General features: G+C 38.6%; 2 protein-coding genes across 4 annotated transcripts; one reads left to right on the top strand and one right to left on the bottom strand.

The window, feature by feature from the left end:
• The first annotated feature begins 314 nt into the window (after nucleotides 1-314).
• Nucleotides 315-3,151, top strand: LOC125230316 (translocon-associated protein subunit gamma). Of its 2 annotated transcripts, XM_048135447.1 has the most exons (5): nucleotides 315-352; nucleotides 444-591; nucleotides 716-935; nucleotides 1,808-1,939; nucleotides 2,954-3,151. In XM_048135447.1, exons 2-5 carry the CDS (start codon nucleotides 459-461, stop codon nucleotides 3,018-3,020), a joined length of 552 nt encoding a protein of 183 aa, XP_047991404.1. In that variant the 5' UTR covers nucleotides 315-352; nucleotides 444-458; the 3' UTR covers nucleotides 3,021-3,151. The 2 variants fall into 2 exon arrangements, with proteins under 2 accessions (XP_047991404.1, XP_047991403.1); XM_048135446.1 differs by lacking the exon at nucleotides 315-352 and having other exon boundaries at nucleotides 371-591.
• On the bottom strand, nucleotides 3,147-22,745 carry LOC125230315 (metabotropic glutamate receptor 6). Of its 2 annotated transcripts, XM_048135444.1 has the most exons (4): nucleotides 22,548-22,745; nucleotides 6,458-7,855; nucleotides 6,239-6,367; nucleotides 3,147-4,552 (listed from the first exon to the last, which is right to left on the bottom strand). In XM_048135444.1, exons 2-4 carry the CDS (start codon nucleotides 7,794-7,796, stop codon nucleotides 4,437-4,439), a joined length of 1,584 nt encoding a protein of 527 aa, XP_047991401.1. In that variant the 5' UTR covers nucleotides 7,797-7,855; nucleotides 22,548-22,745; the 3' UTR covers nucleotides 3,147-4,436. The 2 variants fall into 2 exon arrangements, with proteins under 2 accessions (XP_047991401.1, XP_047991402.1); XM_048135445.1 differs by lacking the exon at nucleotides 6,239-6,367 and having other exon boundaries at nucleotides 4,420-4,552; nucleotides 6,453-7,855.
• Between the last annotated feature and the right edge of the window lie 1,091 nt (nucleotides 22,746-23,836).

A 23,836-nucleotide genomic window follows, 5' to 3' on the forward strand; every position in this document is an offset into this window, starting at 1 on the left:
GAATTTTATACAAATTCTTGACTTATTTTATGTATTCCAATATCTAAATTTTACTAAATAAATTAAATTTTATTCTTTCTTTAACCGCATGTTAACCGCTCAGAAAAAAAGGTTAACAATGTTGCCAAACGCATAAGTAAAAGGAAAATTAATGAATTTCTTCCGGTTTTATATCCATTTAAATGATTTTGTTAAAATTTCATTTTATTATGTACAATACAATATACTATAAGACCATTTACTTATTTATTATTTTCTCCTTAAACACATATTTTCAAAGGGCAACATATTTGACACGTCGCCGACATGTCAGCCGACGTTTCGTCTTTTTTCGACAATCGCCAGCCACGAAGTACGGTTCATTGCTTATTTTGTGAAGTTTGTGCTATTTGTTGTAAGAAAGAACAGTGTGTGTGATAACGTTTATTTATTAAAATTTACAGTTAATTCATAACAAGATGTCCGGAAAGACGAACAAGGCTTTTACGAAAGAAGAAGAGCTGCTGCTGCAGGATTTCAGTCGAAATGTCTCTACGAAGTCATCGGCTCTATTCTACGGGAATGCATTCATTGTATCTGCTATTCCCATATGTGAGTGATTGTTTCCTAATGTCCTAAGTCTTTCTCAAACGCAACTATGCGTAATTGACGATCTTTTCATTCATAAAATCCTGTACCGTTAGTTATGTGAAAGTGACCGGGTTTTTTTGTGTAGGGTTGTTCTGGAGGGTGCACGCTCTCGAGGTGAGCTCATCCCTGGCGTGGTTCGGCGTGGTGACGGCGGCCTGCACCTGGTTCCTGGCGCTGGCGTACCGCAACACCAAGTTCCAGCTGAAGCACCGTGTGGCCGTGAAGCGCGAGGACGCCGTGGCGCGTGAGATGTCCCGCAAGCTCGCCGACGACAAGAAGATGAGCAGGAAGGAGAAGGACGAAAGGTAGTAGCTAATCATTTAAACTAATATGGTTTCCTTCCCATATGGTTGCCTTTCTAAATTGAAATAACCCAATAAGAACTTCCAATACTTTACTAAGAGGCCCTTAAAGCCAATTCATAACAATAAATAAAATTGTTACATATATACTGTAACAATTTTATTTATTGTTATGAATTGAGTAGCCTAACTATACAATCTGATGAAATTTTATTTTCATGTTGAGTTTTCCTTTTTAAACTCAATTTTGATTCAGTATTTTTTCAGTTTTGTTTCAGTGTAGATTCAAATTTTGTGTTTGCATAATTTACTTGGTTATTGCACATAAATCATATTGATAGCCTTGATCTAACATATATTTTTCTATTATCATTTTAAATGCTTTTATATTTAGGAAAGTTTATTTAAATTCTATTATTCAATCACATTTCTATTTCATTACTTACACACTTGGTGCATTAAGTAGTTAATTAGTTCATAAAAGCAAATAATCTCTAATTGTTCATTAGCTAATGACCAATATTCTATACTTTTTCTTTTTCAACTTACATTATGTATGGGTCATTTTCAGAATTTGGGACCCCCCAATTAGCGTAAGTTGTTAACAAAAATTAACTCACTGTCAGTTTTGTGATGATAATTAAGCATAAAAAAAAATGCTTTTGAGTTAATTATATAAACTTTTAACGATAATCTACATTCAGAATGTGAAAATAGGTAAATTTTTAGACAGATTTGCTTTTAATGCTTAATTGTCGTCACAAAACTGACAGTGAGTTAATATTTGTTAACAATTTACGCTAATTGGGGAGACCCAAATTGTAAAAATGCCCGTGTATAATAGTTTCTAAAACAACTATTTTTGTTAATTTCAGGATCCTGTGGAAGAAGAACGAGGTAGCCGACTATGAAGCCACCACCTTCTCCATCTTCTACAACAATGCGCTGTTCCTCGCCATCGTGATTCTGAGCAGCTTCTACCTGCTGCGCTCCTTCACACCCACTGTGTATCCTTTTTATAAAATATTAGACAACTAATGGAATTTACTTTCATGTAGGTAAGTCTATCAATGTTGTTTGAACTTTCTTAATTTTTCTTGCTTTCTTAATTTGTTTATCTGATAATAAACAAACACAACAAAAAATAATTAGCTAAGACCAGCCATTCACATGTGATTAAGGCTATGTAGCACATAATCTTCTAACCATAACTTTATCTGTATGGGATGATGATTATCATATTATTGACAAAAACTATCCTATATTTGTCTGTGGGGCTTAAACTATTTCTTTACCAAATAATCTAAATCTAAATTATGTCAATTCTAAAACTCTGTTTCTCATTCAGTCATTGGAGATGGAATTAATGTTCAAACTAACATTCACATTTACTATTAGGTTTAATGCAGCAACTCATATCCCCTCCTTTACAACAACCCGGTACTGTGGTATGGCAAGAGTAGCTTACTTGCTTTACACACAACTAACAATACCTAACGGCCCGGCCACGACATTGGTCTAAACGTGACAGCGGTGAGCGGCGGCCATACATTGGAGCGAGACACAGCGATGGGACATTTCATTCGCACGTATGGCTGCCGCTCACTGCTGTCGCGCTAAGGCCAATGTCGTGGCAGGGCCGTAACTACTATTTTTATTAATGCCAAAGATTATAAGGAATTTGGGCTTGTTTTTCCATATGTGTCTATTTCGTTTAATACATCATGCTTTCTACTAATCCAATGCTGTGTATGAACTGTTCCAATATGCTCTTGGTGTGAAAACTTAACTTTGAAGAAACTAGAAATTAAAGTCCACTACCATGAATGAAATTAAATAAAATAAGTAAGTTATTTTCTTTTGGTTAATACATATTTAGTTTAGTGCATGAGTAGATATGTAGATACATTTCAGGGGCTATATCAGTCAGCACAGTAGTTAGAATGCAATTTTTTCATAATCTGATTATTTATTTTCATCTTGATTGCAGCAAGTTTTTTCCTTAATAAATTAAATTACAGCAATTACATTGTATCCCTGACCACGGCATCTGGACTCCTCGCCCTCCTCTCCACGGGAACCAAGTGAATTGAACACTAAGTGTTGTGTGTTTGTGATGAAAGTTGAATGCATCTCCCCCGACACCGGGAGTGTACACTTTAGCATTAATATTTAAGACAAGTTGTTTATAATTTAATAATAAAACAATCTAAACAGTCTTCAGAAGTTTTATTTACAAATTACTATAAAAGAGAGCTTACATCGGTAAACCTAATAGTATCTTATAATATTTAACCTATTCAGAAATCAGCTGATTCAGTTTCCAGGGTGGGTTAAGTACACGTAAAATCACAAACCACGTTTTCACTCTTTTAAAATTCGACTTATATTTACAAAATTCGGATATCAGGTACACTGCTTGATACTGCATAAAGCCGATATACGCACATATAAAATTAGAAGCCTCGACATAATGTCAACACTTGTGTGCCTTGCAGCAACATATTTATATGCCATAGTGGCGAAACAAATAAGGCATTGACATTATAGAAATTAAAGTTCAAAATTAAAGATTTGACAACTAAGCGACGTAGTCTCTTGGTAGCAAAGTTAGTCTTATCTTCTTACGATTTCCTCAAAGATGTACTAATAATGTAGCTATTGAAGGGATTGCTTTTTTATCCAACTTTATGCAGTAACAGCAGGTTTAACATCGTTTTTCGGAGAAGTTATCATACATACCTCTGAATTTAGTTTATGCGATATGGCCAAATGGTAGCAGGTGACATACTATTTCTAATCAACAGACTAATTTAAATCCTCGTAACATTATGGTTCTGCCTCGATTTTTTAAGTAATAGTTCTTCCAGTTTGGCGCTATACATACTTGCAGTGCGGTCGTAAGATTTGCAGTCTTTATACGAAAAAGAGTTTCACCAGATGGCGTTATGTTACTGAGACCTCGCTTAAACCTAAATAAATATCCAATGAAACTCTTATTTCGGAGGAATACAACAAATACCTAAATAGTTGTTATACTGTTTAGTAAAACGCCCAACTTTGCCGTTTACCATATAGACGACATTTGCTTAGTATCTTTATATGAATAAACTGACAAAGCGGCTTTATAGCAAATTAGCAATCGACAAAGTGGGACGTTTTGCTAAACACACTCACATTTATAGTGTATCACTTGTTACCATAACACACTTCGGGCATTGATCTATATCTTCGATAAAGTTGTAACCGGACTTAATCGCGTATAACTAAGTTTTAAAACTGATCTCCGACGTGTCATAGATGGCGTTATCCCCGTCTTTTGAAACGTCAGTCAGTTTTAAAACTTGGTTATACGCTAATTCCCGTTCCAATTGTAATCACGTGTAAAAATTTGAATCGCCTAATAGGTATTTGTAAATAGACGGCGGGTAGCAAAACGAGGCTGGTCGCTAGGCTGGTGCTGTCAAATCCATGTTCGCGGCGGAACGCTGGTTTGTCAGATGCTCAGTACATCATGCCGGCATGCAAGGGCTCCGAGCGTTGGAAGAAGACGTTGGGGTTGCTGCTGAAGGTGGGCTCCACGGTCGTGTACACGTTGCCCTCTTCGCGCACCATCATGCCTGTAGAACACTCCACTATCATCATCTATACTTATTTTTATCAAGCAGAGACTGCGAGCGATATCTAAGTGGCAACCCACACTCAGGCGACGCATGTCTTAAGACGCGGAACGGACGTCAGCGCCGCGTCGCTTGAGTCTAATTTAAAACACGTCTCCTCAGTACATTGTGTATAGGAAGGACGCGTCGCTTGAGGCGCGCGCCGCGTCGCCTGGGGGATAGTCTCTAATACAATTTTTAAAATTAAAGGTACAATCGAAAAGTTTAAACCTCGAGCAGGATTCGAACCTGCCTCCTTTTGGAACCCCGGTATAATCGCTTTGATCAACTGAATTTTTCTTTACGTAATTTAGTAGTATATTACGATACAAGTGCGGAAAAGACGAAGTTCGTATCGAGACTCGACCGAAGGGGGTGTTTTAAATCGACACCATCACCCCTTTTCCCCCCTAAGCGAGGAATTTTTCAAAATTGTTTCTTTATCTATTGTACACTTTATTGCAGCAGCGTGTGTATTCCATACGGGCGAATATCTTAATAACGATTAGTATTGGACCTAAGAAGCCTAACTACTTATTTTTTTTAATAGACGAGGTTTTTTTTCATACATAATAATTCAGCACGCAATGTATTACGTCCACATCAATTAGCGTACCTAGTGTACCTACCTACCTACCTAATCTCCATTACGACATGACGTTTATGTCAGATTGGTGTCGTCGGCATGAAAAGTACGTTCCCTGGTTATTATATGCTGTGCCCTTGCAGGGTCCATGTGAGACATCATACTACATTCAATACCTGTACTGTAACCATGGTTTGCACTAAAGAATTATGTCAAATTAAGTTGGACGGCGTACATTGCCGCTTGATCAGAATTAAAAAAAATAATTACTCTTAATAATTAACACTTTTTAACAAATTTATTCTCCTATACGATTAGTATGATCAGATACTATATGTATAAACTGGATACATTATTCGCCCGTATGGAATCCACACGCTGTATACCGGACCTAAAGTACAAATGCCAACTTTCTAACATTTGCAGTTTCGGCTCTGCGTTCATGAATCAGTCAGTCAGCCAGAAAACTTGCATTTATTTGTATAGATAATAACTATAACAATGTCACCTTGCTTGACTTGATTCGGTTTTTGAATTAACAATGTCACCTTGTTTTTAACCCCCGACGCAAAAACGACGGGGTTTATAAGACGTGTCTGATTCTGGTCTGTTCCGTCTGTCTGTCTGTCTGTTAAGGAATTTTCAATCGATCTGTTCGCGATTTCGATTTTTTTTTTTTATTTGATTTATTTTCTTAGTTTTATCGCGGTCGGGGGTTTTTTCAAATAAAATACCTACCTATTGTGAAAACTGAGATTATACTTGACAGAGTCGCATGCGGCCCGCGAGTCTCGGTTTATTGACATTGGCTAGCGTCACAAATAAACGAATCAATTAACACCGAATAGGTATCTTCTGTATTTACAGAGTGCAAATTGTGCAACAGGGGTAAGTAAGTGATTATAACTGAACTATAGGATTATTCTATGAACAAGTAAACGTGAGGGAGTGGTTTAAGTGGGACATGTTTTAAGTTTACAATAAAGTGTAGAATGTAAGTAGATGACTACTTTAAAATAAAAATATAAATGAGTAGGGCGGTGCAGTTTTGTTATACCTACCTGGTGGCAACATGTAGTGATAAGGCGGGTAGTGGTAGTGCATTAAAGGGTGCAGGGGGTAGTGCGGCGGGGGGCACAGGGGGCGCGCATGCATGTGCGGCGAGCTCGCGAACATAGCTCCGTACAAATCTGCGAACAGAATGCGGCATATTGCGATCACATTTCGGTGCGTGGAAGCGCTAGTTCTTACTATTAGCGCATTTTAGATACTTAACTAACCGGCTGGCTGAGCGGGCGGTTCCTTGCGATCCAGCACGGGAGGCGGCGCGGGCAGCGGCGCCGCGGCCGACACCATGCCGTACTTCACGGGCTTGAAGTGGAAGAAGGAGGGCGAGTAGCCCGAGCCGCCCGCGCCCAGCGAGCTCAGGCCCTCGTCGCGGTCCGCGTCCCAGCGGCCCTCGCGGCCCAGCGCCGCCAGGCGGCGGCCCTTCGGCGCGAACATGAGCGCGAACACCACCGCGCACGTCGCCAGCAGCCCCGCCGCCACGCACGCGTCGCGGTGCCGCTCCGGCGCGCCCAGCGCCGCCGCCACCCAGCACACCCACACCGCGGCCGTCGCGCCGCCCGCGCCCGCGATGTGCGTCGCCTCGCGGTAGTTGTCGCGGATGCCGCGTGACCGCAGAGCCACGCCGCACACCACGGCGATCAGGAACGCGGCGTAACACAACGACATCAACGAGTCCGATAACTGCGTGTCACATCTGCCCGCGCCGGCCATCACTCGCGGCGGCGATCCGCCCAGCCACTGGGCGCCGATGGCCACTTGAATCATTACCGCGAAAAATAACAAAAGTCCTTGGTAAGCGGCCGGCAGATACACGCCACCGTTCAAGCTTAGCAAAAATACACACTTCACGAGTAGAGATGCGAATACGATTACGTATGCGACTCCAGTTCCGAAACGCACGGCCCCGCAAGTGAACACAGTGGGCGTGGCGACGTACAGCGCGGCTGAGGCGGCGCACGTGAACAAGCCGAAGAGCAGCGTCTGACCCAGGAGCAGGTGGCGGCGGCTGGGCGCCGTGCGGCTCGCGCCCCACACGACAAATGCTTCGAAACCGGCGATCATTGCCATACACACGCAGGCCAAAGCCAAAATTGGGACCGCCCAAGATTCCTGCCGTAGAGCTCCCATCGATATACGCGTCGTTTGTACGACCACTGTCGTATTTAATGGGCGGTGTGAGGTTGTGGATACGAATGGTCGCGAAGAAGTCGGCGGCGGGGGCGTCGATGAAGTTTTTTGGGGCACTACAAAGTATTCAGTGCTCATTTCTAGACGGTGAGCTTCGGTACGGGCCGGCCGCCGAGGTGGGGGTTCCGTTTCCGAAGGCGTTTCATGATCGTCGAAGGAGGCTTGTTCTTCATACTCCTGGTCGTACTCGTCATACTCGGCGCTGGAGACGTGGCGGTCGTGGAGCGCGTGGCGCGGCGTGTAGGTGGGCACGCGCGGCGCGAGTCGGTCCCCGAAGCGCGCGGCGAGCGCCGGCTGCGCCAGCGCGGCCAGAGCGGCCAGCGCGGCGGCCGCCAGCAGCGCGAGCACACCCGGGGCCGCCATCAGCCCGCGCGGGCCTCAGCGGCCCGACTCTCCCAGCGAGCACATCCGCGCGGCTCCCTCTGAAAACGATAAACGTGCGCGTCAGTCACGCCTCGGTGCGATGTCAGGTCGAGTCGCGACGTCTCGACTCCGCGATAACCAAACAAAGAATCTCCCGGTCAAACCGGTTCGTCGGTCGCCAGGCACACCTCCTAGGGATCCTAACATTGCCGATTTCGTATTCTTTGTTATTTTATTTTACATAACAAAGGACGGCATAACTCAGGCGTGCCGCAGTCGGAGTCACGTATTCGCTAAATGTCCTTTGTCGCTAAAGGTCAGCCAGGAAGATAGGGATAATTTCATAAAATGTGAACAGATGGCTAATTTATGGGTGTGTGACATAAGACTACATATTTAAGTCGTTATTGTAATGAGTAGGTGGCCACATTAAATGCCACAGAAAGTTGTTGCGAGTGTTGAAATGAAATTGCAAGCTAGCCACCTACCTATCTACTTGTCAACACATTAGCATTTAGTTAAGAGGTCAAACTGAATACAATGCACCCAAGGTCTCATGAATAGTCTGAATTAGGACTTTCAAAATGCTACCTACGCAAATTGCTACTCGTTGCTATTCGGTACCTACCCTCGTTATCCCCCTAACATTATTTGCTTAAGTTCCTTAAGCTAATATTTTGCAATTAAATAGCTCCTCTCAGCTTGCTAAAATGATCATTATAAATTACTTAGTATAAGCAAAATGGTATAATCATCTTTACTAGCATCTAACGAGACGGCCATAAGATTAGACATTATAATAGGTGTGCAATTGAATACGTGTGTGGATACTGAGGATATAAACACAGCGTGGCGCGGGTTTGTTGTTCCCACCTGTCAACCGCAGGCGAGCGTTTGCTTGGGGTAAACCAAAATAAGGATGCCACCTTTAGGCTTGGTTGTTACACGAGTGTTAATGTCACAGTGATACCAGCTTGCCTTAGTCGAGCTATCAGGCTAGCTATGGGAACCGGGCAGGGCTCGGCGCGACGTCCGACGGGGCAACGAACGTATTAATTCGCATCCCCAAGGCACAAGCCGATACTTACGTGCCTACCTGCCCCGTGCTAGCGCCGCTTTATCCTCGACATGTGATTGACACTCGCCATCACTCCTATGAAACACTCGCGTATGAAATTTCCGCCTGCCTTTAAGTTCTAGGAGTAAAATTAATCGACTGTAGAGCCTCGCTCTCCGTCTCCTGTAATTATTCAGACTGACTGACATTCGGTTGTAGACATTAACAAAAGAGAAAAAGGTCATAGGTACTTCTTCATAATAATTTCCTTATTGGGATTTTTTAATAGAATGTATATACATTTTTACGTGCCGCATTCCAGTAGAGTAGAAATGATACAAAATATTAGAAAAAATATTAATTATAAAACATTAGGTAGTGCTCCAGCGGACCCCAGGCTCCCATGAGCCTGGCAAATGCCGGGATAACGCAAGGAGGATGATGAGGTAGTGCTCCAATGAAGTCGGTATTACAGCCTTGAAGTAGATGGCCTACTCTTGTAATACGAATACACATTGATAGGGACCTAATACCTACCTGCGCACGAACATATGTTATCGGTTGATTAAACCACCAACCCCACGCATAGTAGAGGGTTCCGTAACTTCATACAATACGTAAAACCATACAAGTAATAAGTTTTTGGCTAATCATTTGTAAAAGCTGTTATAGTTGAGTAGTATTACTTTTTTAGGGTTCCGTACCTCAAAGAGGAAAAACGGAACCCTTATAGGATCACTCGCGTGTCTGTCTGTCCCTCTGTCACAGCCGATTTCTCCGAAACTACTGGACCGATTTACTTGAAATTTGGCACACGTATGTAAACCTGTGGCCCAAAGACGGACATGTAATTTAATTAAATGAAATTTAATCACAGGGGTCACTTTTGGGGGGTAAAATTGAAAATTAAAAATCAAAGTTATTAAAACTATATTGTGTTACATATCAAATGAAAGAGCATTTTATCAGCATCTGAAATATATTTTTTTTATATTTTTTGTTTTGGTAATTTAGAAGTAATTTAAGAAAATAAGCAAAAAATGACCATTCCCCCCCTTATCTCCGAAACTACTTAGCGTAAAATTTTCAAAAAAATACACGAGATAGCCCTCTCCATGTAGATTACAGGAAAACCTATTAGAAATCTACAGTCAAGCGTAAGTCGGACTTAAGAGAAAAAAACTCAGATTACGAATTTCACTCACTGCCGCTGCAAGTAGTTACTAAACGTCTTAAAATTGTGTAATCGAGTTGGACAGGTATAAAGAAATTCATTTCTGTCTTTTTCTTTTTAGAACTTGTTCAATTTTTTTTTCATTTGTACAAAATGACTTAAGTTCCTACTAAAAAGGAGGCGCTTAAGACCGTTTATAAATTGACTAAGCAAAATTTTATTCAAATCGGTCCAAAAAAAGTGTCTGTTGACGAAAACATAGAATTTGTGCCACCGAAAGCCCAAATCTGAAGTCCATTTTGCTCTATCTCTTATCGTTTCCGAGATATATACGTAAAGTCTTGAAAGTTCGAAACGTTAACTTTGCCATCATAGTCGTTCAGGCGCTCATGAGTTCTTTGTATGGAAAAGTCGAAAACCGACTCGCACTTGACCAATGTTCATAGAACGTTGTGGTTTTTTTTTATTAGCAAAAATGACTTAAGCGCCTTCAGAAGTGTAGGTGCTTAAGACCGTTTGTAAGTTAAAGTTAGCTGTGATGGCTCAACGAAGAAAGAAGATTTCAGTATCCTACTTATCAGGGCGAGCGGTAGCGAAGCCCTCCTATAGTCGACAAAGTTCCGAATGAACCTTGTGGTACATTTTTTTAAAAAACTATCACGCCTATGAAGTTGTGCTTAAACATAGTAATTTATATTCATATCTAGATTTCATATCTGTAAAAAAATATTATTTTATTGTCATTTAAAAAAAAATCAAATCTCAGTTTTGTGTTCAATATTGTACTACTAACGCCATCTGTTAGGAGTCTAAGGAGTAAGAAAACATCGTTTACTATTTTGTATAACTAACGCCATCTGTTAGAAAACTAAAGAGGTAACGTTGTATTTTTGACGTCTGTCAACTATGACGATCAATCGAAACTTGGCACTGGAAATGGCGCGTAATTCAATTTTTCTATGGGAATCAAAACTTAGCCCCTACATTTTTAATATTATGTTATGGCTCGTCAAAGTTTAGGAAGCCAGCCAGAAGCCAAGGGAAGAAAGGGAGGGAGAGAGAGGTTATCAACACGGTGTTTTCAGTCAAAAGAAAAAGTAAATTTTATTTATTTATTTATTGTTGAGAAACCCAATGTACTTAGGATATGTTTAGGAAACTCAACGATAGAGTTGTTCGCTGTCGTTCGCTAGATGTCACTGTTACCCCCGCAAACTGGGCAATGACTTGTTTTCGTAAAATGTATAAGTATTTTTTGATGTCCACATTTTTCGTCTGATGTCGCTGTACCACCTGCAAACTAGCGAACAGCATTCTATGGTTCAATAACATATATTTAAATTGTATTAATTTCATCTTTTTTAGGGTTCTGTAGTCAACTAGGAACCCTTATAGTTTCGCCATGTCTGTCTGTCCGTCCGTCCGTCCGTCCGTCCGTCCGCGGATAATCTCAGTAACAGTTAGCACTAGAATGCTGAAATTTGGTACCAATATGTATATCAATCACGCCAACAAAGTGCAAAAATAAAAAATGAAAAAAAATGTTTTATTAGGGTACCCCCCCTACATGTAAAGTGGGGGCTGATATTTTTTTTTTCATTCCAACCCCAACATGTGATATATTGTTGGATAGGTATTTAAAAATGAATAAGGGTTTACTAAGATCGTTTTTTGATAATATTAACATTTTCGGAAATAATCGCTCCTAAAGGTAAAAAAAGTGCGTCCCCCCCCCTCTAACTTTTGAACCATATGTTTAAAAAATATGAAAAAAATCACAAAAGTAGAACTTTATAAAGACTTTCTAGGAAAATTGTTTTGAACTTGATAGGTTCAGTAGTTTTTGAGAAATATACGAAAAACTACGGAACCCTACACTGAGCGTGGCCCGACACGCTCTTGGCCGGTTTTTACTATTAAAATGGATTGAGACAGTTCTATAACTAATAACCTAACCACAAAATTAAAATTTTGAAAAAACCCCCGACCGCGACATAGCAGACCGATTTTCATGAAACATGGCTAAGAACACTCCCGACTAACTCGGCTTTCAGACAAAAAAACTAAATCTAAATCAGTTCATCCGTTCGGGAGTTACGATGCCACAGACAGACACACACACAGACAGACAAACAGACAAACCGACACACAGAGAGACAGACACGTCAAACTTATAACATCACCCCGTTGTTTTTGCGTCGGGGGTTAAAAACCCCAAACACAATTCCTTTCTGAAAATTTGTAAGTACGGAACTTTATAAAGGCTCTTTCGAAAAAAAGTACATAAATAAAGTATACATTTCGTTAAGTTAAGGTCGATGTGGTCGATCGATTAACTGTGCTCTTAAAGTGAATGATATAAAATAAGGAACATTAAGTACTTATCTACCTATTGAGATACCTAACTAGGTATATCCTGACATTGATGGTAATGGCGGCGTAATAGTTAACTTACCTCAATTTATTGACCATAGTATCCACCTAATTTACGAGCCGTCACTGCATTGTATTCATGTCTTAAATGGGAGAAGCCATAAGGAAGTTGGCAGTTTATTTTCCCAAGTTGAATAGGTGTTCACATACAGGGACCCGTTTCGAAAACCAATAGGTAGAATACAGAAGTGTATTAGCCGCGAAATTGGAAGCTTTAATACGTATAATTCATAGCACAGATGCAAAATAATATGCATTTCGCCCCGTATAAGGAAGCCTCTAATCCAGGCGAGAGATTACGTAGACAGGTTCACGGAACCGGATCGTGACTCTAAACTTATTATCCGAATCAAAGTATACAGATCGCATTGTGGGCTGATTTGGCGCTAAAGTAACGGTGAGGAGCCGGCATCGCACAGGCAAACGATCTCGCAACGGTACAGCGTAATGTTATCTTAAATCACTTCCAAATCTTCGCGTGCAGCCACTGTTTTACACTCTGCCAATTTGTTTTGTTTTGTCTGGATGTCTTAGATATGCGAAAACAAATTTAATTTTAGATGTTTCTGCCGTATTTCTACGGTAACCTACTGTAACGCCAGATGGTATACCGAATTACCGTTGCCGACTTCTTATTACAAAACGATTAAAAGTACCATGTAGATAGGCAGCTACACACATTACCTGCACGAATTGAAGCTGTTGTAAATAATAAAACTTTACGTTTTCTTGGATATGTTCGAAGAACTCTTAACTTGATGTATGTAAATACGGTAAACCTTTAAAGCGTCTGGCAGTTTAAGTACTTTGGCTTGGCACCTTAACTAATTCGCTACAGAATGCATTCTGCCGCCCATCGTATTGTTACGCATAATTGGAAAAACTCGGACATATGCAGTACCTAATAGTAAGTTCTACCTACCTTGACGCCGTGTCACATTCGAGTATTTTTATCAAAATAAACTGTATGCAATAAACCGTAAACCTCTTAACGAAGATACCTACCTACTTTGGTACAATCAAATTGGTACTTGATCCATATTTGAATAGCTACGTAGTACGTACGTACGCATAAACTCTATGCCCCATGACGCGCCAACTTTCTTGAGTTAAATGCATGGTTTACGCGCGCTAAGGTGTCATCTATGAGTGGAAAGTCAAAGTTTTCCTCAGCATGATGCAGAGACAATGAGACTTAGGGAAACAGAGCGTTGTTCGTGTGCGCCCGCGCGTTGTAAAAGTAACAGCACGAATACTCCGGGTGAAACTCGGCTGAACTGATTGCGCTGAGAGTGTTCAGCCCAGTGCGAGTTGATACCACGTCACATTCTTACGTTGCGGACAATTATTCAATAAAACTTCACTTGCATCAGTCATTGAGGCTAATCCCTGGGATTTGGCATTACTACGCGTTCACAAGCATTGTGAACTCCTGTGTAAAATTTGTATTAGAAATGTAAAATTGAAATAGGAAGTAGCTAAGTAGACTTTTAATAAATTTAATTTCGTAAAACCTCCGCTTTAAAACTCGTTCTAGTCGTTCTAGGCTGCGAAAATTTGTTAGAGATTGAGGTTTAGCTAAAGTTACTAGTAGTTACCTCAATGTTGAACCCTAACGATCTTACGAGAGTAGAAAAGTTTATAGTGGGTATTTAAACGACGACGGTTAAAACTTGCCTGCGAGCATTTATTCCGAGCTCAGACTGATGTCCTATCAACTCATCTGAACAGCGTCCATTGTTATAGGCACACTAAATCGTGATCTGACTAAACATAAATATCCTGATCAGCGTGCTTACCGACATCGATAAGATCTATTGATATTGATAGAAGACTTTGAAGATGGCTTTAAATCGTTTGTACCGGCCTGGGGTGGGGTACCTGTCTACAATAACTCTAATAATATTTAGTTGCCAATCTTAATATCAAAGTTAGAGATAAAGAGATAATTAATATATAACAAAAATCTCTTTCATCCGAATAAGGCAATAATCAGTACAATAAAAAAGGTTTGGTGTATCTTACAACGAGGCGTCTTGCGCGAGTCTCCTGTTTTGCCTGAAAAAATGACTTTTTTTATATACCACGTCGGTGGCAAACAGGTATACGGTGCGCCTGATGAAAAGCGGTCGCCGTAACCTATGGACTCCTGCAACTCAAGGGGTGTCACATGCGCGTTGCCGACCCATTAGAAACTTGGTGACGATTTGTGATCTCTATTACTCGCTACTTGCTACCTTGTCACCAACCCAACATGTAGTCATACTTATGTTATGTGTTTCCATCATGTAGGTGTTTTCTTTCAATTGTGTTCCTATACCTACATATATTTCGGTATACAATGGTAAACTCCAAAAATAAATATTTACAAAGGTGTGTCAGGTACGCTTACAAGAGTTGTTTGTTACTAAAATTTGTTTGATGACCGATTTATGATGTAACATGCACCTATTTAGAGCAGTCATAATTACACAATTACCTATGTATCTCATTGTTCACATTTTGATTGTGTACGGAGCGATTAGCAGGTATTTATCTGGCTGCTTGCGTAAAAACAATCGCTTAGCACTTGCTTAACATAGCATTTTTGCTACACATAGAAAGTAAAAAAATATAAGCTACGAGCGAGGCTACGATATTCGACCTGCATTAATAACTAGTCATGACATGGCACCAATTCGGCCGCTTCCGTAACAGGAAACTGTCGAACTCTTAAACTTTAATTACCTACTCAAAATCTAGAAAATTCCTTTATCTGTAAAAAAAACTGACTTTAACTATTTACTGTACTGTAATAAAAGAATTTTCACAAGGCCATGTCGCCATGTCGATTATGAAAGAATTTTCAGAATTTTGTACTGTATCAAAGAATTTTTTTTTTATACTTACCGGGTACTTAAAAAAATTCTTTGAATTGCGAAATTGCTACATAATGAAAGTTTGCTTGATGTCCAGATACATTTTCGACCTTTTTTGAAAACGTATTTATTTATTTAAGTATATTTATATAAAAAAAAATTAAGCTCTATATTGTCATAAACAAACGAAAAATACGAGAGTTGCCTTGCGTCTTTTTATGGCCCCGAGATGTCTTGTAGCTTTATAGTAGAAAAGGTAGTTTGTGAAATTGTAGGTTCATTGTTAACTTTTTAGAAGCGTGACTTGTCAAAAATTAAGTCGAATATCGCCAAGTAGGCGTTATTTGCACATCTCGATTCGCCAGCTACCGGCCATTTGGCATTATTATCACGAAATACCTTCTAGTAATTACATCAGTCAATGTTCCTTGTTACGTGAAGTTATGCAGTTGTGTGAATCATGACCGCAATCAACTAATAGTTATTCTTCAGTTTGTCAATATTTTACATTTTTAGCTTGAAATGTTTTAATTTCTTTTAAATTTATGTGTTGAGAAAGTCATTGTTTACCTCGTAAAGATTTCAAGATATAGACCATGACGGAGCGGCTAAAAATGTTTAAGCAGTTTTGTTTTAGTATTAATATTCTGTTCGTAGCTCTATCAGACTTTATCATTAGCTAAAGACAGCCTATAATAGCACCCCATAGTCCTAATAGTTATTTGTTATACAAGGGGGCAAAGTTGTATTTTAACGCCGAGTGTGGAATTGAAAAACGAGTAAGTGAAAGGATTCTATAGTTGAACCACGAGCGAAGCGAGTGGTTCGAGAATAGAATCCTGAACTTGTGAGTTTTTTAACACACGAGAAGTACATTTGCACCCGAGTGTAACACAAAACTTTTCCCCTCTCTATAGCGAGGAAACTACAACGCAAAAAATGCGTTTATCATTGCTTCCAGTAGTTCCACAGGTGGTAAATCATCTTTATTACTAGATTCACCTACTTTTATCAATTTTAAACCAGTTAATTTGACTTTATTCAAGGTCAAATTACTTTACCCACTAGTGGATAAAATGCGTTTTTACCCGCTGGTATTAAAGGACAAAACACGTGTTTCCGAGCTAGTGAGGGGAAAACTTTTTACACATTACCTATACCTACTTACATGCAATTAAATAGAACGTTTTATTTCCTTCATTTTAAAATAAAAGCACATAATTCACTCAGAGGTCAAAAGAGATCAGAGGATGGTACCTAAATAGAGAGAGGGGGGGAGAGAGAGAGAGCTTATAGATTTGTCTTACCAAAAAATATTGTAGTAAAAACTCACTCAGTATAAGTACTTTAAGTAGGTACAACTAGTACCTTCCAACTCTACACGCTGATATTCAAGAGTTTTTGGGGTTTTGGGTGGATGGTCGAGCGACTAGCTGAGTTTTGTTGAGATGGAGAGAGTCCGATAAAATTTAGGCTTCGCTCAGGAACCATCTGAAAGTCTTTAAATCCGGGCCTGATACAATATTTCGATTAGGTAAGGTACAGTGGGGCAAATCGCGACTGGGGGTCAAATGTAACTGGTCCATTTTTTCATATATGGTAGGCGTGTTCAGTGGATACATGTAAAACTCAACATCATAGTATTCATAGTGTAATAATGGAAAAAATTGATTAATTACAATTGTCCCCCAGTCGAGATTTGCCCCGCTGTACCTTAGTTAAAATTACACTCCAGCTGAGATTACCCCCTCTTTACCTTATACAATGTCATGATAACGAATTGGATTACGGCTAGGTGTGCATAACAATCCACCTATTACACGTCAAACTTCGCAAAACTGCCAGAGATCACGTAACACAATTTACAAGCGGTAATTAAACGAACACGTATTATTGCTACTCGATTTTTCCTTAGAAAATAGTAGCTTTCCCTTCTGATTGCTAACGCATGGCATGCGCAACTGCTTTTTAATGAAGACATATTATTTCTTATTAAATATCAGCTTCTTGTAATAAATAGCTTCAATTCAACCTAATGTCGTCACTGTCGGCGGACAATAGTGTCGCTTAACTTCAAAACTGGGTAAATCCATTCTGCTATAACTAAGGTTGATTATCTTTCAGATCATATTATATTTTTTATATATTCAACCTTAAGCAGAATGGATTTACCCAGGTTTGAAGTTAAGCGACACAATATACATTTAGTAGTCTGTTTCATCAGTAGTTACCTCCAGTGCACAGATGTCATATATACCATAGATCAAGCAAACGTATCTACTTAGCGTGTCAAATGAACTCAGTGAAATCCACTGAGTTGTCCGTCTTTACTCGCAGCTTGCAGCTTTCGGGCGTCAATTTTTGTAAGTTGAAGTCAACCAAAACATAAAAAATGCCTTGTTACGTGGTATTCAATTGCAACAACATAAAAATTATGAACAATCAAGAGCCTGAGACATATTTAAAATTACAGGCAAGAATCAACTTCAGTACAAAATTTGACACGCTCGGCCCCTATACAAATATATGAATTTGTTTCTTCTATCTAAATTAAGTTCTGTGCTCCAGTGTCTTATTATACAACCTGTTTTTATTGAATTCCGTTAACTTTAAGGGAATATCACCAAATACAATTAATTTCTCTAAGAAACTAGCGTCTTAACTCTTGCGGTTATCGAGTTATTAAAAAAATAAAGATAATTACTGAACACGTGTGTGACAGCCTTTACCAATTCCTAATGTTATTTGTTTTGCCATGTGCCGTCAATCACTTGACACTAACTTGAATGTTATTCTTAAGGGTCTCTCACACTAATAAATTCATATATAAAACATTTTTTTTTGCAAATTTAACTAAAAGTGATATACAGGCTGGTTCCTGATAATGAACCTAACGACGTGTCGAATTTAACGGAAAAAAAACACGGTGTAGATAGTAATAGATATCTCCAGTTGACTGGTTGAGAATTCTGGTAGTTTGTGTTTTGTTTTGTATAAATGACTTTTTATTTTATTTATTTATTTATTTATTTATTTGTGTTTTTTTCATAAAAAAATACTGCAAACGAACTGCTTGCAAAAAGCCTCAGAAATCCTCCTATCTATCTAGGGACTAGCGAGGCGACGAATAACCCTTTTATTAACTATAAATTAATAATACTTACTAATATTTACGATTATGTTAAGTTAGAATTACGACCGGCGACTGAAGAAAAACGCTCTGCGCTATACGCAGTAAAATTTAAGTGAACAAGTAAGGTACATAATGTCTTATGGCTATTCAAACATAAAGTAGAGTTAAGTTATTTTATTCCTATTATTAACATCCAGACTTTAGTCCGACGGGACTCAGAACTCTCAGAAGTCGTAAACCCTTTGATTTACAGTATAGATGTGGGCTCCAGGCTAATATAGTTTTGAAATATGCCCACGATCAAAGGAAAAATAACCTGTCACGAGATAGATTTAGGACCCCTGCATTTCGCAATGGGTAGCTATTACTTTAAAGCTTTATTAGTTTTGCAGAGCTCCGAGTAAGAGATACAGTCAGCATCATGCACAGTGGCCAAACACAGATATCACCACACCACCAATGGGTACAGTCATCCGCAATAACATCGCACAAAAAGAAAGCTGAAAAAATAGTTGACACGCTCTTATGGCTCTAGAAATAAAATTGTGTCAGATATTTTGGCGTGTTTTTTGGTATCTTATACCTTTAACACATTCACTGTGGCAAGTAAAATAACACGCAATTAAGACGATACAGGAGGGGTCAATTCTCCATACAAACGCTCTCGACTATTTCCTCCCTGGTTTTTGAAGATAGAGCACTGATTTTTTCAACACAGATTATTATTATTTTTATCTGTGTAAAACGGTCCGAGTTTAGATTTTTTTGATATTCTTATTTTTAAAGACGCTAGAGCCCATCAAAAATTTCCAAAAACGGCCTTATTGATTATGGCGCAAAAAAAGGTGTGGTATTCAAAATTGGTAACAATTAGCCAAAAAAACTAAACGGTCCGACATAGATAATTTCATTGTTATACAGTTTTCTCAAATTTCGTTACGATTGATTAAGTTTAGAAGGAGGGAACAGTCGAGAGCGGAACCTCGATTTTAAAGATTTTTTCGCAATATCTTTTAACTGAGTTGTTCTGAATGGACAATTGTTTTTCGATAAATCTAGTTAATAACACTAGTATATTTAACTTAAAATCCCCAATTTAAAGGGGACTCCTTTCCATTTTAGCATTTTCGCTCCTGTCGCGTCTTTACCAATTTTACCATACTACATATTTATAACTTATAACTTAAGCTTTTTCGGTCCGGTACCGTGTCGAACGCGTCAAAACGAGCAATTCTTATATGTACATATTATCTCTACGAAACGGATCTAACAATCTCGGAGAAGTTTGCTATATGGAGAATTTGTGAAACTCGAGGTGTTATCTCTGGAAATGCGCGCATTTTGGAGTTTTCATAGAGATAAGACTTCCTATCAGAATTATCTCTATCAGATGTTTTATAAGGTCAAGCGGGGCAACTGCGACTACTAAAATAAAAAATACAATTTTGACTGCTTAAAACTACTATCAACGGTAATTTCAATGACAATTGATTGCCTTCACACTGTAGATTAGTTATCTAGGTTTTATTTCATCTGGCTCTCATCCAAAAATAAAGATTCCGTATACTTTAAAATATGATGTATATGAGATGATGATGGTGATATATGATATGATTTTTATATGAGATGGCAGAAATAGTTATAATTACCCCGCCGAGGGGGAATTCCAACTATTGATAATAAGTTTCGTTACGGTGAACTTACACTGGTAAACCGGATTATTATGTGGTTTGTCAAAACGTAAGGAACCTAACTTAAACACTCATTTTTATGTAGGTCTGTCGGTTTGTGTAAAAAAATACTTGAAATACAAGATGTCAGCGGGGTAATTAAAACTGGTCTCCATACTAAGTAGTGATGGGAATCGTGCCTATTAGAAATCTGTCGATACTGTGTCTATTGGTGCATACCGTGTACCCGCGCACACCTTATTCTCTGTTTATAATCAGACCAATAAGGGACTAAATGCTTAAAATAATCGATAATACACAATGACGTTCAATAAAATATACTTTTAGCCCCTTCCAGAGCCAGAGTCACTAAATGAGGTATTAATATCGAATACAAAACCTCGAATCGAGTACATCACTAGTGTTGTTGATTTTCATATAAAATATAAACGCGATCGGTTGGTTGCGTAACCTGGATGTCGACTTATAATATTAATTGTCTGCAAGTATACGCCATACGCTTAAATAAATATAAAATATGGCGGGGCAATTAAAACTACCAAATAGTCGAAATTAGCCTTCATCGCTATTTAAGGGGGTCAATTTAAACTATCGCTTAAATACTATTAAAACATGAAAATTAGAAGATTGAAGGATATACAAACATAAAAAAGTTTATAATTATGCAACTAACTGTAGAAAAAAATGTTAAATCACATTAAAACCATATTTTTTATGGAATGTTTGAGAGGCTGTCTCTCACGCGCATACTACCAACTTCGTCGAAAACTTCACGGTCGTGTAGATCAGAGATCATTAGGACTATCAACACCATCTACGGTGAAATGATGAAAGAGCTTATACGCTATCTGGACATATATGAAACTACAGTAAATGATGTAAAATATGGAAGATATTTCGATTAGTTACAATTGTCCCGTAGTTACTATTATCCCGACTGACCTTAATTGATTTGTCAGTTCAATTAAATGTAAAACCTTTCTACTGCTCGTTTTGTTATACCTACTTACCTACTTAGCAGGTATTTGACAGAAATACTAATAACGATGATATGTGTGTTTTTGTTTCAAATCACGCATTCACTTTTCACTCGAAGAATGTTGTATACATAAGTACCTATAAGTATTTAAATGTTTATTTTTAATGTAAAAAAAAAAATCTAAAAAATTGTTACCATTTTTATATCGGACATTACGGTATCCGACGGGCACATAAAGAAAATATTTATTAATTTTCGGCTTAAATTTGAGCGAAATATTGAGCATTTATGACTGTGATAGCGAGTACAGATATAGAGCCAAATGTTTTTCCTTCGTATTTTCACGGAAACTCGCAAACCTGATGTTGTGGTATTTCAGTCAGTTTCAATACAAAAAAAGTACTAACGTTGACCGAACCAGCACGACGAATGTTTCCGAGAAAGTACGAGTATGATGGAAAACTATTATGCACGACATCTGTAAAGAGCTCTATTCCTATATCTATTTTGACTTTTTGTACTATGTAGATACGTACATAAGTGTAATGTTATCGATAAGTCTTTGAGACGAGATAACATAAGGTTATTTCTAAGCTTTAAGGGAGATACAGTTCTAGCTTAGGATTCCAAAGTGTTTTTGAATTCAAATGTATGTCACGCGTTTGATTTTTTTTTAAGTATATTCCCTACTATATTTTCTTTTTACCTAGTTACACTTACTATACGTATGCTCATACTGCATATTGTAATTTTACAAAATACAAGGTATATTTACATATATCTAATCTAACAGCCTTGGCTGTGTACATACATAACTTCGATTTTCATTTATTTGATAGGCGTAAAATAAGTTTTGCTGTATAAAATATAGTGTATGTTTTAACTGCTTTTATGAAATGCGATACGAGTCTACTTATTCCCTGAAGACACTAAAAGAGCATTATAAAATACGGGCGCATTATGTAAATGAAAGTAAAGTTGTTCAGCCACTAGCTCCGTGCTTGGACAAGCTGGCTACCGGTCCTGGATAATGCCCATTGCATCCATAAATGGTTGAGCATTAATGGCTAAATCGCCAACTATACTTATCTAAAGAGCGGGACTTGTATAATTTAATTAGAGATCGTGCTTACTTACCATCTCATTAGGAATCACTCGCCAAACTGAGATTCTAAGTTTATGCGGCCTGGAACGATTTGTTTTGATAATTCAATCAAAACTTGTTAGACTTGATTTGTAGCGCCTTTCGGCAAATTAATTCCAGCTCAACTACGCTATACTTACGTGAAGATAGGTAATTTTGTAAAAAAGTCCTTCAGGGCAAAAAAGTTCACCGTCCAAGGTGAACAACAGGTTCAGTGCCGATCGTTTAACTTATTTAGCCCGGAGCAGGGATGCGCGGGCCCTGATAAAGAAAAAAACTTACATATATGAAGGTCAGCAATTGTGGTGGTAGTTGAAGGAGTTTGATAATAAGCACTAGATCCGATTTGCGGGCATCACCGGTTGTCAGTTATCACTACCGAGCGCGGGAAATGCTAGAGCTCCATGCGTGCGAGTGGCACAGAGTCTGGGGACTAACTAAGCGAATTTCTGGGTGTCCGTGATGTGTGACGCTCGCGCACGTGCGCTATGCTATGCCGGCCGCACTGCAAGCTGCGCCTGCGACGGCGGCGTCGTCGGCGTCGCGCGTCGCACCGCGCGCCCACTCTTCCCGCGTAGATTTGTTACCGATAAGCTCAGCGTTGCATCATTATTGAGGTTCTATTCACAACATCTGAGATATAGGCTTTGAAACAAGGAAATACCTACATAGCCTAGATTCTTTAACCCGTTACATTTGAAAGCCATGAAATAAGAAATAAATATGGCTCTGTGTCTAATTTTAGAGTAATTTAAAATGCAGTTGTAATGTAAATTTTTAACTCATTTAGGTACTTAATGGACTTAAAGAAACAGTTGTAAGTAGGTATGGGTACAATTTGAATTGCTAACATTTTTGCTCAATTTTCATTTTGACCTAGATTCTAATTTCATTTATATGGTCATCAATTTTACGAGATTTTTGACTTATAGTTATGGTAGTGATCAAAACTTGTTTTTGACAAAGAAATCTTTTTGTGACATGCTTTTATGGCTGGCTATAGGTAGGTATGCCTATTCTTTCCACATGTAACTAACCTAATTTCCTAATACATACTCATGGGACAATTCGGTCAACCCTAAACAAAGTAATAGTTTGGTGTTTTAATACAGCGTTTACATGCCTATCTTCATTATCAGATCAGCTCCTTTCCTTGTCAATATAATATTTCATTGCATCCGATATAAAATATGTGTGCAAAATTACACCTCAATTGAAAATGAAACTGGGCCACATTCAGCTTCCAAGATTTTACCCACACGATTCACGAACAGTAGGTATGTACAATTATACACATTGCATGCATAACAGATAAACAGGGCAAGTTACTAGTAAATAGGAGAAGCTCGTAAAAATCGAAAGTTATAAATATTATTTTGACATTTATGGTAAGACTATTTGCATTAACTATTACGTCGGATATTTATTAGAGACAGACAGAATTGGTCCTTCGAGCCGGATAAACCAGTCTCGCCCGATGTTTAGGTATAATGTTTCACACGAGATTATTATGCTTCGGATTTGAAATTGATAGGCACTTAATTAATGAAAATGTTATTGTCGACAGTCTG

The sequence above is a fragment of the Leguminivora glycinivorella genome, chromosome 10 (assembly GCF_023078275.1).
Source record: "Leguminivora glycinivorella isolate SPB_JAAS2020 chromosome 10, LegGlyc_1.1, whole genome shotgun sequence".
Taxonomy (NCBI): domain Eukaryota; kingdom Metazoa; phylum Arthropoda; class Insecta; order Lepidoptera; family Tortricidae; genus Leguminivora; species Leguminivora glycinivorella.

Excerpts from the sequence above, each read along its gene's own strand:
- LOC125230316 (XM_048135447.1), top strand. The coding sequence starts at position 459 with ATGTCCGGAAAGACGAACAAGGCTTTTACGAAAGAAGAAGAGCTGCTG. Across the intron at positions 936-1,807 it reads AGGAAGGAGAAGGACGAAAG|GATCCTGTGGAAGAAGAACG; the intron begins GTAGTAGCTAAT and ends TGTTAATTTCAG. Across the intron at positions 1,940-2,953 it reads CGCTCCTTCACACCCACTGT|CAATTACATTGTATCCCTGA; the intron begins GTATCCTTTTTA and ends ATTAAATTACAG.
- LOC125230315 (XM_048135444.1), bottom strand. The coding sequence starts at position 7,796 with ATGGCGGCCCCGGGTGTGCTCGCGCTGCTGGCGGCCGCCGCGCTGGCC. Across the intron at positions 6,368-6,457 it reads ACCGCCCGCTCAGCCAGCCG|ATTTGTACGGAGCTATGTTC; the intron begins GTTAGTTAAGTA and ends TTCTGTTCGCAG. Across the intron at positions 4,553-6,238 it reads TCACTACATGTTGCCACCAG|GCATGATGGTGCGCGAAGAG; the intron begins GTAGGTATAACA and ends AGTGTTCTACAG.